General features: G+C 39.5%; 1 protein-coding gene across 2 annotated transcripts in view; it reads right to left on the minus strand.

Annotated features, from left to right (window-relative positions):
* Positions 1-18371, minus strand: part of LOC126377866 (uncharacterized) — a 70787-nt gene that overhangs the window by 45656 nt on the left and 6760 nt on the right. For both annotated transcript variants that reach the window (XM_050025872.1, XM_050025873.1), the window contains exons 2-5: positions 17904-18087; positions 16551-16669; positions 15276-15468; positions 14796-14903 (exon numbers count right to left, since the gene is read on the minus strand). In XM_050025872.1, the coding sequence (XP_049881829.1) occupies positions 14796-14903; positions 15276-15468; positions 16551-16669; positions 17904-18087 (604 nt within the window). The remainder of the gene's footprint in view (positions 1-14795; positions 14904-15275; positions 15469-16550; positions 16670-17903; positions 18088-18371) is intronic.

An 18371-nucleotide genomic window follows, 5' to 3' on the forward strand; every position in this document is an offset into this window, starting at 1 on the left:
AGTTGGTGCGAGTAGTCGTTTGAAGCTCCGCCTACTCAGTCTACCTTTTTGGCGTCAAATTGTGAGCGTTGTTACTCTTCCTGACTTATTTATTCGTAGTGTACAGGACAGATTGGCATTCGAGCACGGTTATCTGCTAAATATCACTATTCGGAAGAATTTCAGCGAATAGAAGAAAATAATATTCTTGTTTCATAGTTTTTAGTTAAGTAAATAAAAGACCAAAAAAAAAAAAACTTTTTAGAGCGTGATTTTTTTAGAACTTATGTTTTAATGATCTGCCGAAAGGTAATATTTTATTTAATTGCCACATGTCGCATAAAATAGGCACAATAGGTACACTAATTAAAAAACGACTCCATCATTCATTTTCATTTTATATAGGTAGGTATTTATACGTACTTTATTTATTTATTTATCCTCGTAAGCCCTGGGGTCCTCTGAGAAGGACCAAATAATTATTTTATAATATATATAGCTACAAACCCATTGACTGACTGACTGACTGACTCACTGACTGACATAGTTGTTCTCCCAGAAGGAGCGTCGGGGGGTAAAAATGATGTATGGGGGGTGTGATCAAGATCTTCCGGTGAGTATGGGAAAACTTCCAGATCTTGGAAAACTGCTCCGCATCAGGGAGAGACCCTACGGCCTGGCGCAACTATCGCACCTAGAACGATTCTTTTTTCACAAAACCTATTTAAATCTTGGTCAAATTTTATTGGGGGTGAAAAAAAAACAAAATGGCCGAAAAACAAGATGGCCGCCATACAAAATTTTGTTTTTTTAAAAAATGCCTCGGGTGTAAAAATGATGTATGGGAGGTGTGATCGAAACGTCAAGTTGAGTATGGAAAAACTGCTCGATCTTGAAAAACTGCTCCGCATCAGGGAGACACCCTACGGCCTGGCTAACCTATCGCACTTGGAAGAATAATTTTTACGCACAACGTATTTAAATCTTGGTCAAATCCAATCGCCGGTGAAAAAAAAACCAAAATGGCGGAAAAACAAGATGGCCGCCATACAAAATTTTGTTTTTTCAGAAAAATGTCTTAGAGGTAAAAACAATGTATGGGGGTATAATCGGAATGTTATGTTGAGTATGGAAATACTTCTCGATCTTTGAAATCTGCTCCGCATCAGGGAGACACCCTACGGCCTGGCGAAACTATCGCACCTGGAACTTTTTTGTTTTCACGAAACCTATTAAAGTCTTGGTCAAATTTTATCGCCAGTGAAAAAAAAACAAAATGGCGGAAAAACAAGATGGCCGACATACAAAATTTTCGTTTTTCTCGAAAATGCCTCGGGGTGAATATGATGTAAGAGGAATGAGATCAAAATGTCATATTGAGTATGGAAATACTTCCCGACCTTCAAATACTGCTCCGCATCAGGGCGGCACCCTACGGAATGGGAAAACTATCGCTCCTGGAACGATTCTTTTTTCACCAAACCTATTAAAATCTTGGTCAAATTCTATCGCGGTAAAAAAATGGCGGGAAAACAAGACACGCGAGCAGCTTGCTGCGAGCGAACCACGCGACATCTAGTTATTATATTATATATAGCTACAAACCCATGTACTGACTGACTGACTGACTGACTCACTGACAGGGTTGTTCTCCCAGAAGGAGTGTCGGGGGGTAAAAATGGTGTATGGGGGATGTGATCAAAATTTTCCGGTGAGTATGGGAAAACTTCCAGATCTTGGAAAACTGCTCCGCATCAGGGAGACACCCTACGGCCTGGCGAAACTATCGCACCTGGAACGATTCTTTTTTCACAAAACCTACTTAAATCTTGGTCAAATTTTATCGCCGGTGAAAAAAAATCAAAATGGCGGAAAAACAAGATGGCCGCCATACAAAATTTTATTTTTCCACAAAATGTCTCGTGGGTAAAAACTGTGTATGGGGGTGTAATCGGAACATCCCGTTGACTATGGAAATTTTTTTTGATCTTGAAAAACTGCTCCGCATCAGGGAGACACCCTACGGCCTGGCAAAACTATAAAACCTGGAGCAATTTTTCTTTCGCGAAACATATTTAAATCTTGGTCAAATTCTATCATGAGTGAAAAAAAATCAAAATGGCGGAAAATCAAGATGGCCGCCATACAAATTTTTCGTTTTTCCTGAAAATGCCTCAGGGGTAAAAATGATGTATAGGAATGTGATCGGATCGTCATGTTGAGTATTTCAATACTGCTCGATCTTGAAAACTGCTCCGCATCAGGGAGACACCCTACGGCCTGGCAAAACTATAAAACCTGCAGGAATATTTTTTTCACAAAACCTATTTAAATCTTGGTCAAATTTTATCGCAGGTAAAAAAAAAAAACAAAATGGCGGAAAATTAAGATGGCCGCCATACAAAATTTTCGGATTTCTCGAAAATGCCTCGGGGGTAAATATGATGTATGAGGGATGTGGTCAAAATGTCATGTTGAGTATGGAAATACCTCCCGACCTTCAAAAACTGCTCCGCATCAGGGAGACACCCTACGGCCTGGCAAAACTATAAAACCTGGAGCAATAAATTTTTCACGAAACCTATTTAAATCTTGGTCAAATCCAATCGCCGGTAAAAAAAAACAAAATGGCGGAAAAACAAGATGGCCGCCATACAAATATTTGTTTTATCCGAAAATGCTTCAGGAGTAAAATGATGTCTGAGGGTTTTGATCGGAACGTCATCTTGGAAAACTGCTCCGCATCAGGGAGTCCCCCTACGGCCTGGCAAAACTATAGCACCTAGAACTTTTTTGATTATAGCTACAAACCCATGTACTGACTGACTGACTCACTGACTCACTGACAGGGTTGTTCTCCCAGAAGGAGCGTCGGGGGGTAAAAATGATGTATGGGAGATGTGATCCAAATCTTCCGGTGAGTATGGGAAAACTTCCAGATCATGGAAAACTGCTCCGCATCAGGGAGACACCCTACAGTCTGGCGCAGCTATTATACCTAGATCAATTATTTTTTCACAAAACCTATTAAAATCTTGGTCAAATTCTATTGTGGGTGAAAAAAAATCAAAATGGCGGAAAAAAAAGATGGCCGCCATACAAAATTTTGTTTTTCCAGAAAATGCCTCGGTGGTAAAAATTATGTATGGGGGTGTGATCGTAACGTCATGTCGAGTATGGATGTACTTCTCGATCTTGGAAAGCTGCTCCGCATCATGGCGGCACCCTATGGCCTGGCAAAACTATCGTACCTAAACCAATTTTTCTTTCATAAAATCTATTTATTTCTTGGTCAAATTCTATTGTGGGTGAAAAAAAACCAAAATGGCGGAAAAACAAGATGGCCGCCATACAAAATTTTTTTTTTTTCAGAAAATGTCTCGGTGGTAAAAATTATGTATGGGGGTGTGATCGTAACGTCATGTCGAGTATAAAAGTATGTCTGGGTTTTCGATAGCTGCTCCGCATCAGGGAGACACCTTACGGCCTGGCGAAACTACAGCACCTGGAACTTTTTTATTTTTACGAAACCTATTTAAATCTTGGTCAAATTTTATTGATGGTGAAAAAAAACAAAATGGCGGAAAAACAAGATGGCCGCCATACAAAATTTTCGTTTTTCCCGAAAATGCCTCGGGGTGAATATGATGTAAGAGGGATGAGATCAAAATGTCATATTGAGTATGGAAATACTTCCCGACCTTCAAAAACTGCTCCGCATCAGGGCGGCACCCTACGGCCTGGGAAAACTATCGCTCCTGGAACGATTCTTTTTTCACCAAACCTAATAAAATCGTGGTCAAATTTTATCGCCGGTGAAAAAAAAAATGGCCGAAAAACAAGATGGCCGCCATACAAATTTTTGTTTGTCCAGAAAATGTCTCGGGTGTAAAAACGATGTATAGGGGTGTTATCGGAACGTCATCTTGGAAAACTGCTCCGCATCAGGGAGACACCCTATGGCCTGGCAAAACTATAGCACCTAGAACTTTTTTGGTTTCACGAGACCTATTTAAGTCTTGGTCAAATTCTATCGCGGTAAAACAATGGCGGAAAAACAAGATGGCCGCCATACATAGCTTCGAACTAATACAGGACACGCGAGCAGCTTGCTGCGAGCGAACCACGCGAAATCTAGTTATATTATATATAGCTACAAACCCACTGACTCACTGACTCACTGACAGGGTTGTTCTCCCAGAAGGAGCGTCGGGGGGTAAAAATAATGTATGAAAAAAGTGATCGGGACCTCCCGGTGAGTATGGGAAAACTTCCAGATCTTGGAAAACTGCTCCGCATCAGGGAGACACCCTACAGTCTGGCGCAACTATTATACCTAGGTCAATTATTTTTTCGCAAAAGCTATTTAAATCTTGGTCAAATTCTATTGTCGGTGAAAAAAAATCAAAATGGCGGAAAAACAAGATGGCCGCCATACAAAATTTTGTTTTTTTAAAAAATGCCTCGGGGGTAAAATCTGTGTATGGAATTGTAATTGGAACGTCCTGTTGAGTATGGAAATTTTTCTCGATCTTGAAAATCTGCTCCGCATCAGGGAGACACCCTACGGCCTGGCAAAACTATCGCATTTGGAACTTTTCTGTTTTCACGAAACCTATTAAAATCTTGGTCAAATCCAATCACCGGTGAAAAAAAAACAAAATGGCGGAAAAACAAGATGGCCGCCATACAAAGTTTTGTTTTCTTAGAAAAATGTCTTAGAGGTAAAAACAATGTATGGAGGTGCAATCGGAATGTCATGTTAAGTATGAAAGTACTTCTACATTTTTGAAATCTGCTCCGCATCAGGGAGACACCCCACGGCCTGGCGAAATTATCGCACCTGGAACTTTTTTGTTTTCACGAAACCTATTTAAATCTTGGTCAAATCCAATGCCCGCTGAAAAAAAACCAAAATGGCGGAAAAACAAGATGGCCGCCATACAAAATTTTCGTTTTTCCCGAAAATGCCTCGGGGGTAATAATGATGTATGAAGAATGTGATCGAAACATCATGTTGAGTATGGAAATACATTTCGATCTTCAAAAAGCTGCTCCGCATCAGGGAGACACCCTACAGCCTGGCGAAACTATCGCACCTGGAACTTTTTTGTTTTCACGAAGCCTATTAAAGTCTTGGTCAAATTTTATCGCAAGTGAAAAAAAAACAAAATGGCCGAAAAACAAGATGGCCGCCATACAAATTTTTGTTTTTCCAGAAAATGTCTCACGAGGTAAAAATGATGTATTGGGGTGTGATCGGAACGTCATCTTGGAAAACTGCTCCGCATCAGGGAGACACCCTACGGCCTGGCAAAACTATAGCACCTAGAACTTTTTTGATTTCACGAAAACAAGATGGCCGCCATACAAAGCTTCGAACTAATACAGGACACGCGAGCAGCTTGCTGCGAGCGAACCACGCGACATCTAGTTATATTATATATAGCTACAAACCCACTGACTGACTCACTGACTGACTGACTGACTCACTGACAGGGTTGTTCTCCCAGAAGGAGCGTCGGGGGGTCAAAATGATGTATGGGGGGTGTGATCGGGACCTCCCGGTGAGTATGGGAAAACTTCCAGATCTTGGAAAACTGCTCCGCATCAGGGAGAGACCCTACGGCCTGGCGCAACTATTATAGCTGGATCAATTTTTTTTTCACGAAACCTATTTAATTCCTGGTCAAATTCAATCACCGGTGAAAAAAAATCAAAATGGCGGAAAAACAAGATGGCCGCCATACAAAAATTTCGTTTTTCATGAAAATGTCTCGGGTGTAAAAATGATGTACAGGGGTGTGATCGGAACGTCATCTTGGAAAACTGCTCCGCATCAGGAAGACACCCTACGGCCTGGCAAAACTATAGCACCTAGAACTTTTTTGATTTCACGAGACCTATTTAAATCTTGGTCAAATTTTATCGCCGGTGAAAAAAAAAACAAAATGGCCGAAAAACAAGATGGCCGTCATACAAAATTATGTTTTTCCAGAAAATGTCTCAGAGGTAAAAAGTATGCATAGGGGTGTGATCGGAACGTCATCTTGGAAAACTGCTCCGCGTCAGGGGTCACCCTACGGCCTGGCAAAACCATAGCACCTAGAACTTTTTTGATTTCACGAGACCTATTCAAGTCTTGGTCAAATTCTATCGCGGTAAAAAAATGGCGGGAAAACAAGACACGCGAGCAGCTTGCTGCGAGCGAACCACGCGACATCTAGTTATATTATATAAAGCTACAAACCCATGTACTGACTGACTGACTCACTGACTGACTCACTGACAGGGTTGTTCTCCCAGAAGGAGCGTCGGGGGGTAAAAATGATGTATGGGGGGTATGATCCAAATCTTCCGGTGAGTATGGGAAAACTTCCAGATCTTGGAAAACTGCTCCGCATCAGGGAGAGACTCTACGGCCTGGCGCAACTATTATACCTGAATCAATTTTTTTTTCACAAAACCTACTTAAATCTTGGTCAAATTTTATCTTTGGTGAAAAAAATCAAAATGGCGGAAAAACAAGATGGCCGCCATACAAAATTTGGTTTTCCCAGAAAATGTCACGGGGGTAAAAACTGTGTATGGGAATGTGATCGGAATGTCTTGTCGAGTACGGAAAATGTTCTCAATCTTGGAAAACTGCTCCGCATCAGGGAGACACCCTACGGCCTGGCGCAACTATTATACCTGGATGCAATTTTTTTTCGCAAAACCTATTTAAATCTTGGTCAAATCCAATCGCCGGTGAAAAAAAAACAAAATGGCGGAAAAACAAGATGGCCGCCATACATATTTTTCGTTTTTCCTGAAAATGCCTCGGGGGTAAAAACTGTGTATGGGGATATCATCGGAACGTCGACTTCAATATAGAATAACTTCTAGATCTTTGAAATCTGCTCCGCATCAGAGAGACACCCTACGGCCTGGCGAAACTATCGCACCTAGGACTTTTTTGTTTTCACGATACCTATTTAAATCCTGGTCAAATTTTATCGCCGGTGAAAAAAAAACAAAATGGCGGAAAAACAAGATGGCCGCCATACAAAATTTTCGTTTTTCTCGAAAATGCCTCGGGGTGAATATGATGTAAGAGGGATGAGATCAAAATGTCATATTGAGTATGGAAATACTTCCCGACCTTCAAAAACTGCTCCGCATCAGGGCGGCACCCTACGGCCTGGGAAAACTATCGCTCCTGGAACGATTCTTTTTTCACCAAACCTAATAAAATCTTGGTGAAATTTTATCGCCGGTGAAAAAAAAAAACAAAATGGCCGAAAAACAAGATGGCCGCCATAAAAATTTTTGTTTGTCCAGAAAGTGTCTCGGGTGTAAAAACGATGTATAGGGGTGTTATCGGAACGTCATCTAGGAAAACTGCTCCGCATCAGGGAGACACCCTACGGCCTGGCAAAACTATTGCACCTGGAACGATTATTTTTTCACAAAACCTACTTAAATCTTGGTCAAATTCTATCGTGAGTAAAAAAAAATCAAAATGGCGGAAAAACAAGATGGCCGCCATACAAAATTTTGTTTTTTCAAAAAATGCATCTAGGGTTAAAACTGTGTATGGGAATGTAATCGGAATGTCTTGTCGAGTAAGGAAAATGTTCTCAATCTTCGAAACCTGCTCCGCATCAGGGAGACAACCTACGGCCTGGCAAAACTATAGCACCTAGAACTTTTTGGTTTTCACGAGACATATTTAAACCTTGGTCAAATTCAATCGCCGGTGAAAAAAAATCAAAATGGCGGAAAAACAAGATGGCTGCCATACAAATTTTTCGTTTTTCATGAAAATGCCTCGGGGGTAAAAATGATGTATAGGAATGTGATCGGAACGTCATGTCGAGTATGAAAATATGTCTGGGTTTTCGATAGCTGCTCCGCATCAGGGAAACACCCTACGGCCTGGCGAAACTATCGCACCTGGAACTTTTTTGTTTTCACGAAACCTATATAAATCTTGGTCAAATTTTATCACCGGTGAAAAAAAAACAAAATGGCGGAAAAACAAGATGGCCGCCATACAAAATTTTGTTTTTCTAGAAAATGTCTCAGAGGTAAAAAATATGTATAGGGATGTGATCGGAACGTCATCTTTGAAAACTGCTCCGCATCAGGGGTTACCCTACGGCCTGTCAAAACTATAGCACCTAGAACTTGTTTGATTTCACGAGACCTATTTTAGTCTTGGTCAAATTCTATCGCCGGTGAAAAAAAAACAAAATGGCCGAAAAACAAGATGGCCGCCATATAAATTTTTGTTTTTACAGAAAATGTCTCGGGTGTAAAAATGATGTATAGGGGTGTGATCGGAACGTCATCTTGGAAAACTGCTCCGCATCAAGGAGACACCCTACGGCCTGGCAAAACTATAGCACCTAGAACTTTTTTGATTTCACGAAAACAAGATGGCCGACATACAAAGCTTCGAACTAATACAGGACACGCGAGCAGCTTGCTGCGAGCGAACCACGCGACATCTAGTTATTATACTATATATAGCTACAAACCCATGTACTGACTGACTGACTCACTGACTCACTGACAGGGTTGTTCTCCCAGAAGGAGCGTCGGGGGGTAAAAATGATGTATGGGGGGTGTGATCGGGATCTCCCGGTGAGTATGGGAAAACTTCCAGATCTTGGAAAACTGCTCCGCATCAGGGAGACACCCTACGGCCTGGCGAAACTATCGCACCTGGAATGATTCTTTTTTCACAAAACCTACTTAAATCTTGGTCAAATTTTATCGCCTGTGAAAAAAAAACAAAATGGCCGAAAAACAAGATGGCCGCCATACAAATTTTTGTTTTTCCAGAAAATGTCTCGGAGGCAAAAACAATGTATTGGGGTGTAATCGGAATGTCATGTTGAGTATGGAAGTACTTCTCGATCCTTGAAATCTGCTCCGCATCAGGGAGACACCCCACGGCCTGGCAAGACTATAAAACTTGGAGCAATTTTTCTTTCGCGAAACATATTTAAATCTTGGTCAAATCCAATCCCCGCTGAAAAACAACCAAAATGGCGGAAAATCAAGATGGCCGCCATACAAATTTTGTTTTTTTCAGAAAAATGTATTAGAAGTAAATACAATGTATGGGGGTGTAATGGGAACGTCTTGTTGATTATGGAAATATTTCTCGATCTTGGAAAACTGCTCCGCATCAGGGCGGCACCCTACGGCCTGGCAAAACTATCACATCTGGATCAATTTTTTTTTCGCACAATGTATTTAAATCTTGGTCAAATTTTACCGCCGTTGAAAAAAAATCAAAATGGTGGAAAAACAAGATGGCCGCCATACAAAATTTTCGTTTTTCCCGAAAATGCCTCGGGGGTGAAATTTATGTGTAGGGGATTTGATGGGATCGTCATGTTGAGTATTTAAATACTGCTCGATCTTCGAAAACTGCTCCGCATCAGGGAGACACCCTACGGCCTGCCGAAACTATCGCACCTGGAACGATTCTTTTTTCACGAGACCTATTTAAATCTTGGTCAAGTCTTATCGCTAGAGAAAAAAAAAAACAAAATGGCCGAAAAACAAGATGGCCGCCATACAAAGTTTTGTTTTTCTAGAAAATGTCTCAGAGGTAAAATTGATGTATAGGGATTGATGTGTGATCGGAACGTCATCTTGGAAAACTGCTCCGCATCACGGAGACACCCTACGGCCTGGCAAAACTATAGCACCTAGAACTTTTTTGATTTCACGAGTCCTATTTAAATCTTGGTCAAATTTTATCACCGGTGAAAAAAAAACAAAATGGCCGAAAAACAAGATGGCCACCTTATAAATTTTTGTTTTTCCAGAAAATATCTCGGGTGTAAAAATGATGTATAGGGGTGTGATCGGAACGTCATCTTGGAAAACTGCTCCGCGTCAGGAAGACACCTTACGGCCTGGCAAAACTATAGCACCTAGAACTTTTTTGATTTCACGAGACCTATTTAAGTCTTGGTCAAATTCTATCGTGGTAAATAAATGGCGGGAAAAAGCTTCGAACTAACACAGGACACGCGAGCAGCTTGCTGCGAGCGAACCACGCGACATCTAGTTATTATATTATATATAGCTACAAACCCACTGACTGACTGACTGACTGACTGACAGGGTTGTTCTCCCAGAAGGAGCGTCGGGGGGTAAAAGTGATGTATGGGGGGTGTGATCAAGATCTTCCGGTGAGTATGGGAAAACTTCCAGATCTTGGAAAACTGCTCCGCATCAGGGAGACACCCTACAGTCTGGCGCAACTATTATAGCTGGATCAATTTTTTTTTCGCAAAACCTATTTAAATCTTGGTCAAATTCTATTGTGGGTGAAAAAAAATCAAAATGGCGGAAAAACAAGATGGCCGCCATACAAAATTTTGTTTTTCCGGAAAATGCCTCGGGTGTAAAAATGATGTATGGGAGGTGTGATCGAAACGTCAAGTTGAGTATGGAAAAACTGCTCGATCTTGAAAAACTGCTCCGCATCAGGGAGACACCCTACGGCCTGGCCAAACTATCGCACCTAAAACATTATTTTTTCCACCAGGCCTATTATAATCTTGGTCAAATTTAATTGCAGTTGAAAAAAAATCAAAATGGCGGAAAAACAAGATGGCCGCCATACAAAATTTTCGTTTTTCCCGAAAATGCCTCGGGAGTAAAAATGATGTATGAGGAATGTGATCGAAACATCATGATGAGTATGGAAATACTTTTCGATCTTCGAAAGCTGCTCCGCATCAGGGAGACACCCTACGGCCTGGCAAAACTATCGCACCTGGAACATTTTTGATTTCAGGAAACCTATTTAAATCTTGGTCAAATTTTATCGCCGGTAAAAAAAAAAACAAAATGGCCGAAAAACAAGATGGCCGCCATACAAATTTTTGTTTTTAAAGAAAATGTCTCGGGTGTAAAAACGATGTATAGGGGTGTTATGGGAACGTCATCTTGGAAAACTGCTCCGCATAAGGGAGACACCCTACGGCCTGGCAAAACTATAGCACCTAGAACTTTTTTGATTTCACGAGACCTATTTTAGTCTTGGTCAAATTCTATCGCGGTAAAAAAATGGCGGGAAAAAGCTTCGAACTAATACAGGACACGCGAGCAGCTTGCTGCGAGCGAACCACGCGACATCTAGTTGTAGTCATAAAGGCCGAAGGTTTTGAAATAGTTTGTTCTAATAATCAACGAAGGTACTTTTAAAAGTACCAAAACTTTGCCTGTCAATTTAATTCAAACCTTTGCGCCGATTGAGAAAAAAAGTATTTTGTCTATGAACTAGTTCATTCAATTTCGTGAATAGGTGGCTTTAATAAAAAAGAAATATGTATCACTTGTCGTAATTTGTCATTTTATTGGTAAAGATGGCGCGCACACGGCGACGAGGTAAAAAAAAATCAAGTTAATAATCGAATTTCGTAGTTTTTCATACATATTATTTTCAGAAATCGCAGGTAATATAATAATCAACAACATGACATAGTTATTTTATCAATTTCGTATCGATATCGTTAGCAATATGAAAGCAAACTTTTTTAGTCCTTTGCAAGGGACTTTAGGTGTCATGTCCGGATATTTTTCAAAAAGTTTTTTAAATTGTTATATGTGATTAAATCATACCGATATAGACTGACTTGCTTACGTGATCTTATGATTAAAAAAAACTACCGTCTTCATTTTATTTCCTTTTTCCTTCTAATGATGATCTAAACTGACACCATGAATTATTTTTTTTCCTAATAATATAAACCTAATGTACTTCCAGAGGGACTAATCACAAACTACATCATAAAAACTAAAACTCGTTACTTATTTTATATTTAAATATGTAAGTATATACACATATTTATGACGTACAAATAGGTATGTATGTTAATGAAAAAATACATAACCCTTTATAATAATAATATTTTTCAAATTTTACTAAAAGTAGTGACTTAACCCTTTATAGCCCATGATCATATAATTTAAAGATTCTTAGGAATATGATAGGTTTCAACAAATAAAAAAACACGTATTTTACAGAAATTTGAAAATATTTATTTTTACGTATTTATTTGACATTTTAAGGTATGTGACATTTCTGTTACATTGAGTGAAGCCTTGAGGAACCAAAGCATGTGAGCATTCATAAAAGACCATCTCATGCTACTTCAGAATGGAGTCACATTCACCGCGGGATAATGACACAATCACACCAACACGACAGCGAAGACGGATTGGAGGACGATGATGACAGCGTGACCGATCCAGACCCTCAGCCGTTACCAGAAGGTTCAGATGCTTTCACCGACCGTGAAGAAAATATTGGAGCCGATACAGACGAAACCACTGAAGAATCGGAACACAACGAGCCGACCGCCGGCCCCCGTCCGCCGATCCCGAACGTCAAAGAAGCCAATCAAAAAAAGCCTCGACCAATCAAAAGCGACAAAAGCGGCACCGCCAATGGACAAAAAAGAACCCAGTTCCGAACGACCAGCAGGTGAGACTCACGGGAAATACCACTTTACCAGCTAATTTACTCGAGCTTGATACACCAATTAATTGGTGTAGCTGGTAAAGTAGTATTTCCCGCAAATCCCACCCTCTGGTCGCCCAGAACCAGGCTCCCTCCCTTCCATCGACAGTGCCGCCCCTGTCGCCCTTAATCAGTCGAGGCTCCCCTTGACTGGCCTCCCTGCCGCCCAGGATCAGCCGACGAGGGGCCAGCAATCAGCCCGCCGTGCTCCGAATCCTCAACAATCGCATCCACATCAACTCCAATACCCCCTCCACAATCAGAAAAAATATCCAAATCCCCCAACAACGGCTGAAAATTTGGATCAATCACGCCACCATCATCGTCCTCCAATCCGTCCCCCTCACGGGAAATACCACTTTACCAGCTAATTTACTCGAGCTTGATACACCTATTAATTGGTGTAGCTGGTAAAGTAGTATTTCCCGCAAATCCCACCCGCCGGTCGCCCAGAACCAGGCTCCCTCCCTTCCATCGGCAGTGCCGCTCCTGTCGCCCTTGATCAGTCGAGGCTCCCCTTGACTGGCCTCCCTGCTGCCCAGGATCAGCCGACGAGGGGCCAGCAATCAGCCCGCCGTGCTCCGATTCCTCAACAATCGCATCCACATCAACTCCAATACCCCCTCCACAATCAGAAAAAACATCCAAATCCCCCAACAACGGCTGAAAATTTGGATCAATCACGCCACCATCATCGTCCTCCAATCCGTCCCCGCTACCATACTGGTGCAATATGTCAAACATGTCATCATCCCGCAGTGAATGCGACTCCATTCCGAAACAACACGAGACAATCCTTTACGAACACCCACACACTCCAGTTCCCCAAAACCTCCGTCGCCACTCAATGTAACAGAAATGTCACAAACATACAAAGTTCCGTTTTTCACACAAAAAACAAAAAAATGCTCTGATAACAGTATATGAAACAAATTATACACTTACCCGTAGAATTCGGCGAAAACAAAACAATTTTACACACGTTTAATATTTTTTTATGAATTTCAAACTTTCAGCGCGGTTACACTTGTCACTTTTACCGACGTACGAAATTCAAACTCGATAAAGTGAATAAATTACGCCATCTATGATTTTTGTTTGATACTAAATGTTCGGTGTGGTCTGTTCCAATACAGTAACACTGATTTAAATGAACTTATATTATTTAGCGTACATATTAGAGGGACGGATGAGGTTTGTTACAGGAATGTCACAAGAGCCTATAAAGGGTTAAACCGGGAGTCCTTCTGGAAGAACTAAAAAAAAAACGTATTTTTTTCAAAAATGTCTTCTATTCATCCTTACATAGGTCTCCACTTAATTTGAACCCGATCGGATAACTCTAACACTTTAAAATTTGTACTTGAAGTGCTCGGCCTTTACGACTACAAAAATTTGGTCCTTTTCAAGGTACCACCGTCGTTTATTACTTCGAAATCGTAATTATGCTTCGGCGTTACGAGGTTATTATACTATATTTGACCTTGTTCGAAAGCGTTAATTCTGTTTTGTTTTCGCTTATGACCGGTGAGCGGTCCACGTAAGTGGGAGGGATGCCTATATTCCAAGCCCTAATAAATCAACAGATTTTCTTAAATCCTAAAAAATAGTCTCAAACAGAAGTAAAATGCGCTAATAAGTTAAGATAAAGAAATGATGTAGGTTCTCACTAGAAGTACGACACTCCATTATTCCTTTGCAGTTTTAATGTGTAAATTTTACAATTTTTCACTACACACTTTGGCATCGTGTCTGCACACGCGCGGCCACCGAGCGTATGAGAACGAAACAGGGCATGCATGCTGTTTCATGTCCAGACGGTGCCTCTTTTGGTGGTGGCGACTAGCGTTACCGAACTATCGATAGTTAGATTATCGATAGTTAACCGTGAAAATAATCTATGTCTCTATCGATAGTCTTATCAATCTAGTTAAAGCTCTGACTTTATTAAGGTAAACGTACGAGACCAAAAAAACACAATGTCTCAGAAACAAAATCAGGACACAGTATGAGACATGGGTATTATCTGAGGGTATTATACTCTTGGTCTTACTAGGTTTTGATTTTGTCTCTGTGACATAACATAATAATTATGTCTAAATTAAGGAATAAATACATTTCTGCTTAACCTATAAAATTTTCCAAATGTGGCTTTTCGCAACCGCACTTTTGCTAAGTACCTACTTCTTCTTTCAGTGGGCCGAAACAAAATAATTATTGTTCGCCGATAAAAAAAACGTCATAATTAAAAACCACGTTACCACGGCAAGACTTATACCTGTATTTTCTTGTGCTTTGATTTGCAATCCGTAAGTGACGTAGCTTCATTTGATGTACGTTTTTGAGATATTCTCTTACTACGCCTTCTAGTTGATGTGGGTTTTGTCTGAAAACATTAACATGAAAAACACACAATAGATTGATATCATAATTAAGCACTTCTAATCTGCCTCCGTGATCCATTGGTCGAGCTCGGGTTTGGATCCCGGTGGTGGGGACAAATCACAATAAAACATCCCTAGAGATCCCTAGTTTCGTTAGGATAATACAGCTAGATCACCCGATTGTCCGAAAGTAAGATGATTCGTGCTTCGGAAGGGACGTTAAACCACTGGTCCTGGTTACTACGGTCATCGACGGACAATAATGACACAAGCGCTGATAAGGTTGATGATTTACCTCATAATCCATACGATAAAAAAAGAAGTATTTCTAATAATAAAAGATTATGAATCATTATTATTATGTGAGTACTTACAAAAGAATGTGAATAGATAACTTTTTCAGATGGTATTGCCCCTGGCTTCAAATATCTGTTCCCAGACTTTTTTATAATAAAATCATTGTCTTTAAAATGTTTAGAACAGATGGTACTCGACTTTGTAGGCATCCAATTTTCTCTGCCTGTTACATTTATCCACGCCTCTTTAATGTAAGGCTCCTTTGGAAATCTAAAAACAGTTATTGTAACATTATATTCTAACTATTTATTCAACTATATAATGAATTGCCTAAATGTTTATTTATACACTCATCAGCCGTACGACGCCCACTGCTGGGCATAGGCCTCCCCCAAGGATCTCCACGACGATCGGTCCTGCGCTGCCCGCATCCAGCGGGCTCTATATACACAATTCACATAAATGTTACGGGTACCTATAGGTAGGTTTATCGATGTTTTATTATTTAAATAGATTTAAAAAAATCAACATTTTTTTAAAAAATACTTGGAAATTGAAATAGGTAACTGGCGAAGAGTGGGTGTATATACTATACACCTTTGCCTACCTACCCTTCGCGGATACAAGACTGATGTTATGTTATGTTGTTTGATATAACAATATACCATAATAATATAGATATAATAATATGCCCTAATTAATAGGGTCAAAGATATTTTTTTATATATTTTTATAAATTAAATCACAATTAATACGATGGTTGACTACTTTTATTGATAACGTCAGTAGGACAATATTTTCATAAAAAAATATTATTATTATTTATTTACCATAGATACAATTTAATGCTACATTTTAAATAGAAACAAATATCGTTTTGACGATTCGTATAAAGTAATTATCTCATTTGACTAGAATTATATGTAAGTACATCAATGGTTTCTAGTACCTAAAGGTGGTACAGGTACCTATTTGTCATAGAAGTGAATTATGATTTATGACACATTCAGTTCGCGAAAGTTCGTAGTACAGTTATTTAACGGCTGGCTATGGGTATTTGTTTACCTGTTCACGTTACAATTAAAACATCGACAATACATATCGAGTTACTTTACAACACTATCGATGGTACTTGAAGTCCCACGGTAATCCGCATTATTGCCTGACACGATAACGCTCGAAACGCTATACAATGCGCAGTGCGCTCTACTACGGTGGAGACACCATAGCAAGTTTACCGGCAATGTATATTTTTTTTTACAGGTTGCAATATTATCACCACCATCCGTCAGTTACTGAATACAAAAGCATTTTTTGATAAATAGCCGAATGAATTAAGGTTTTTAGCTTACCTGTGATAAGAAATCCCTCCTTGCGTGATAGTTGATGTCTGGCTTCTTGCTTTGCAGGTTTTGATGGCACAACACGGCATTTTAATAAATTTTCCGCGGAGCTCCGTGCGTCGTGAAGTCTGCGGACGACTCAGAGTGCAAAGTTGAAGTATGAGCTTTTCGATCATACGAGTGGCGGGCGTGCCACGCCCCCTTGACCCTTCCAACCACTTTCTTCATACTGTGGCGATAACGCTCCAAGCGCCATACAATGCGTGTTACTATAGTAACATTATACAGTAATGTATTATACCTTCGTCGAGGGGCAGAGGGTTGAAGGCTAGGCGAATTTTGTGAGTTAACCGATTGTAACGTGACACTAAATGCTGCTCTATTTTGCTTTAGTATCGCCAAGCGCGTCATTTCGTAATGTAAAAAATCTTGACGCTAATTGACGCACCTGGTGGGTGTGATAGGTGTGGAATATATATTCCATTGATATACGCTTGTTTAGCTATACATTCGTACATAGCGCGGTATATAGATTCAATAAAATCGTGTCAAATTAAGAAAGTACGCCATTGTCTTACTACGTTTAGTAAGCGTGGTGCTTCGTAACGCGGTCGGGTTATATTGTGTCCCTATTTGGTCCGGGATAAACCGATCTCGGAACTATTCGGAACACGAAAATAATAGAGTGGACCAGATAGATTTTTACGTTTTAATAAATTATAAAAAAAAAGCACGAATCTAAATCATAGAAATGAACTTCATTGATTGTATAAATTAATTCAAATAAAATCAAATACACTTTATTGCAAATAACTTAATTTTAACAATCAGACATAATACATGAATATAGTACAATTTTGGCGCCTTATTGCTTAATTTTGTGGAGCTAAAATAAAATCGCCATTATTTTTATGTACTTAGTTGAACAGGAAGTTGTTATTTTAGTCCCACCACATACCATAATATACAAAGTTCGGATAAGTACATGTTCGGGTTCAACAAAATCAATAATTTTAGTTAGGTAGTTATCAATGATAGCGGGATAATTAAAGGAATAGGTGGGTAAATAAAGAGTTTATGCACTGTTTTTTATATTGTAAATAAGCATACAGATGATATTATATTGTAAATAAGCATCAGTCAATGAATGCGAATTAGTAGTTATTTTTAGTAGTAGTACAATGTGAATAGATTAAATGAGTTAAGACTAGATTTGTTATCTAGAATAGTCAATTGATAGGATTGAAAAAAGAATCTAAAACTTGCATATTTTTTTTACTAGACATTTAAAGACGAAATTTTGAATATTGTAGTATTATTCATTATTTTATGATATTGTGTTGGGTATAGTCAAGTACTTACTTTTAATTGTGGAACAGCAGTATTTTTTTTCATTCTCCTTCCTTTATCCGAATAATATAATTCGGTAGCTTCAAAGTGGTCTGAACACACCTGGCTGCGTTTATTTGGCTTGAAAAACTCTTCACCTCTCTCAGTCGCTATAATTTTGCGCCATTTTTCCCTTTGTATGGGATTGTTGGGAAAACTGATTTTAAACAAAAGATAAGTATTATTTAAGATTAGTTATTATTTATTACGCAAAGCAAAACAATTATTAATAAACAATACAATAAAATGACAAAGGTATTAAATATATATAAACTAACCATTATTTTAATACAAAACGTATTCGACAGACAGGTAACTCAGCTACACAACATAATATAAATAATTAAATAAAAAATAAAAACCAAATGGCGACTGCACTAGTTAGGTACACCAGACTTGGTGGGTTTTGTTTTGGAATAATGATGTACCCGAATAATGAGA

This window comes from Pectinophora gossypiella, chromosome 24 (assembly GCF_024362695.1).
Source record: "Pectinophora gossypiella chromosome 24, ilPecGoss1.1, whole genome shotgun sequence".
NCBI classification, from domain to species: Eukaryota; Metazoa; Arthropoda; class Insecta; order Lepidoptera; family Gelechiidae; genus Pectinophora; species Pectinophora gossypiella.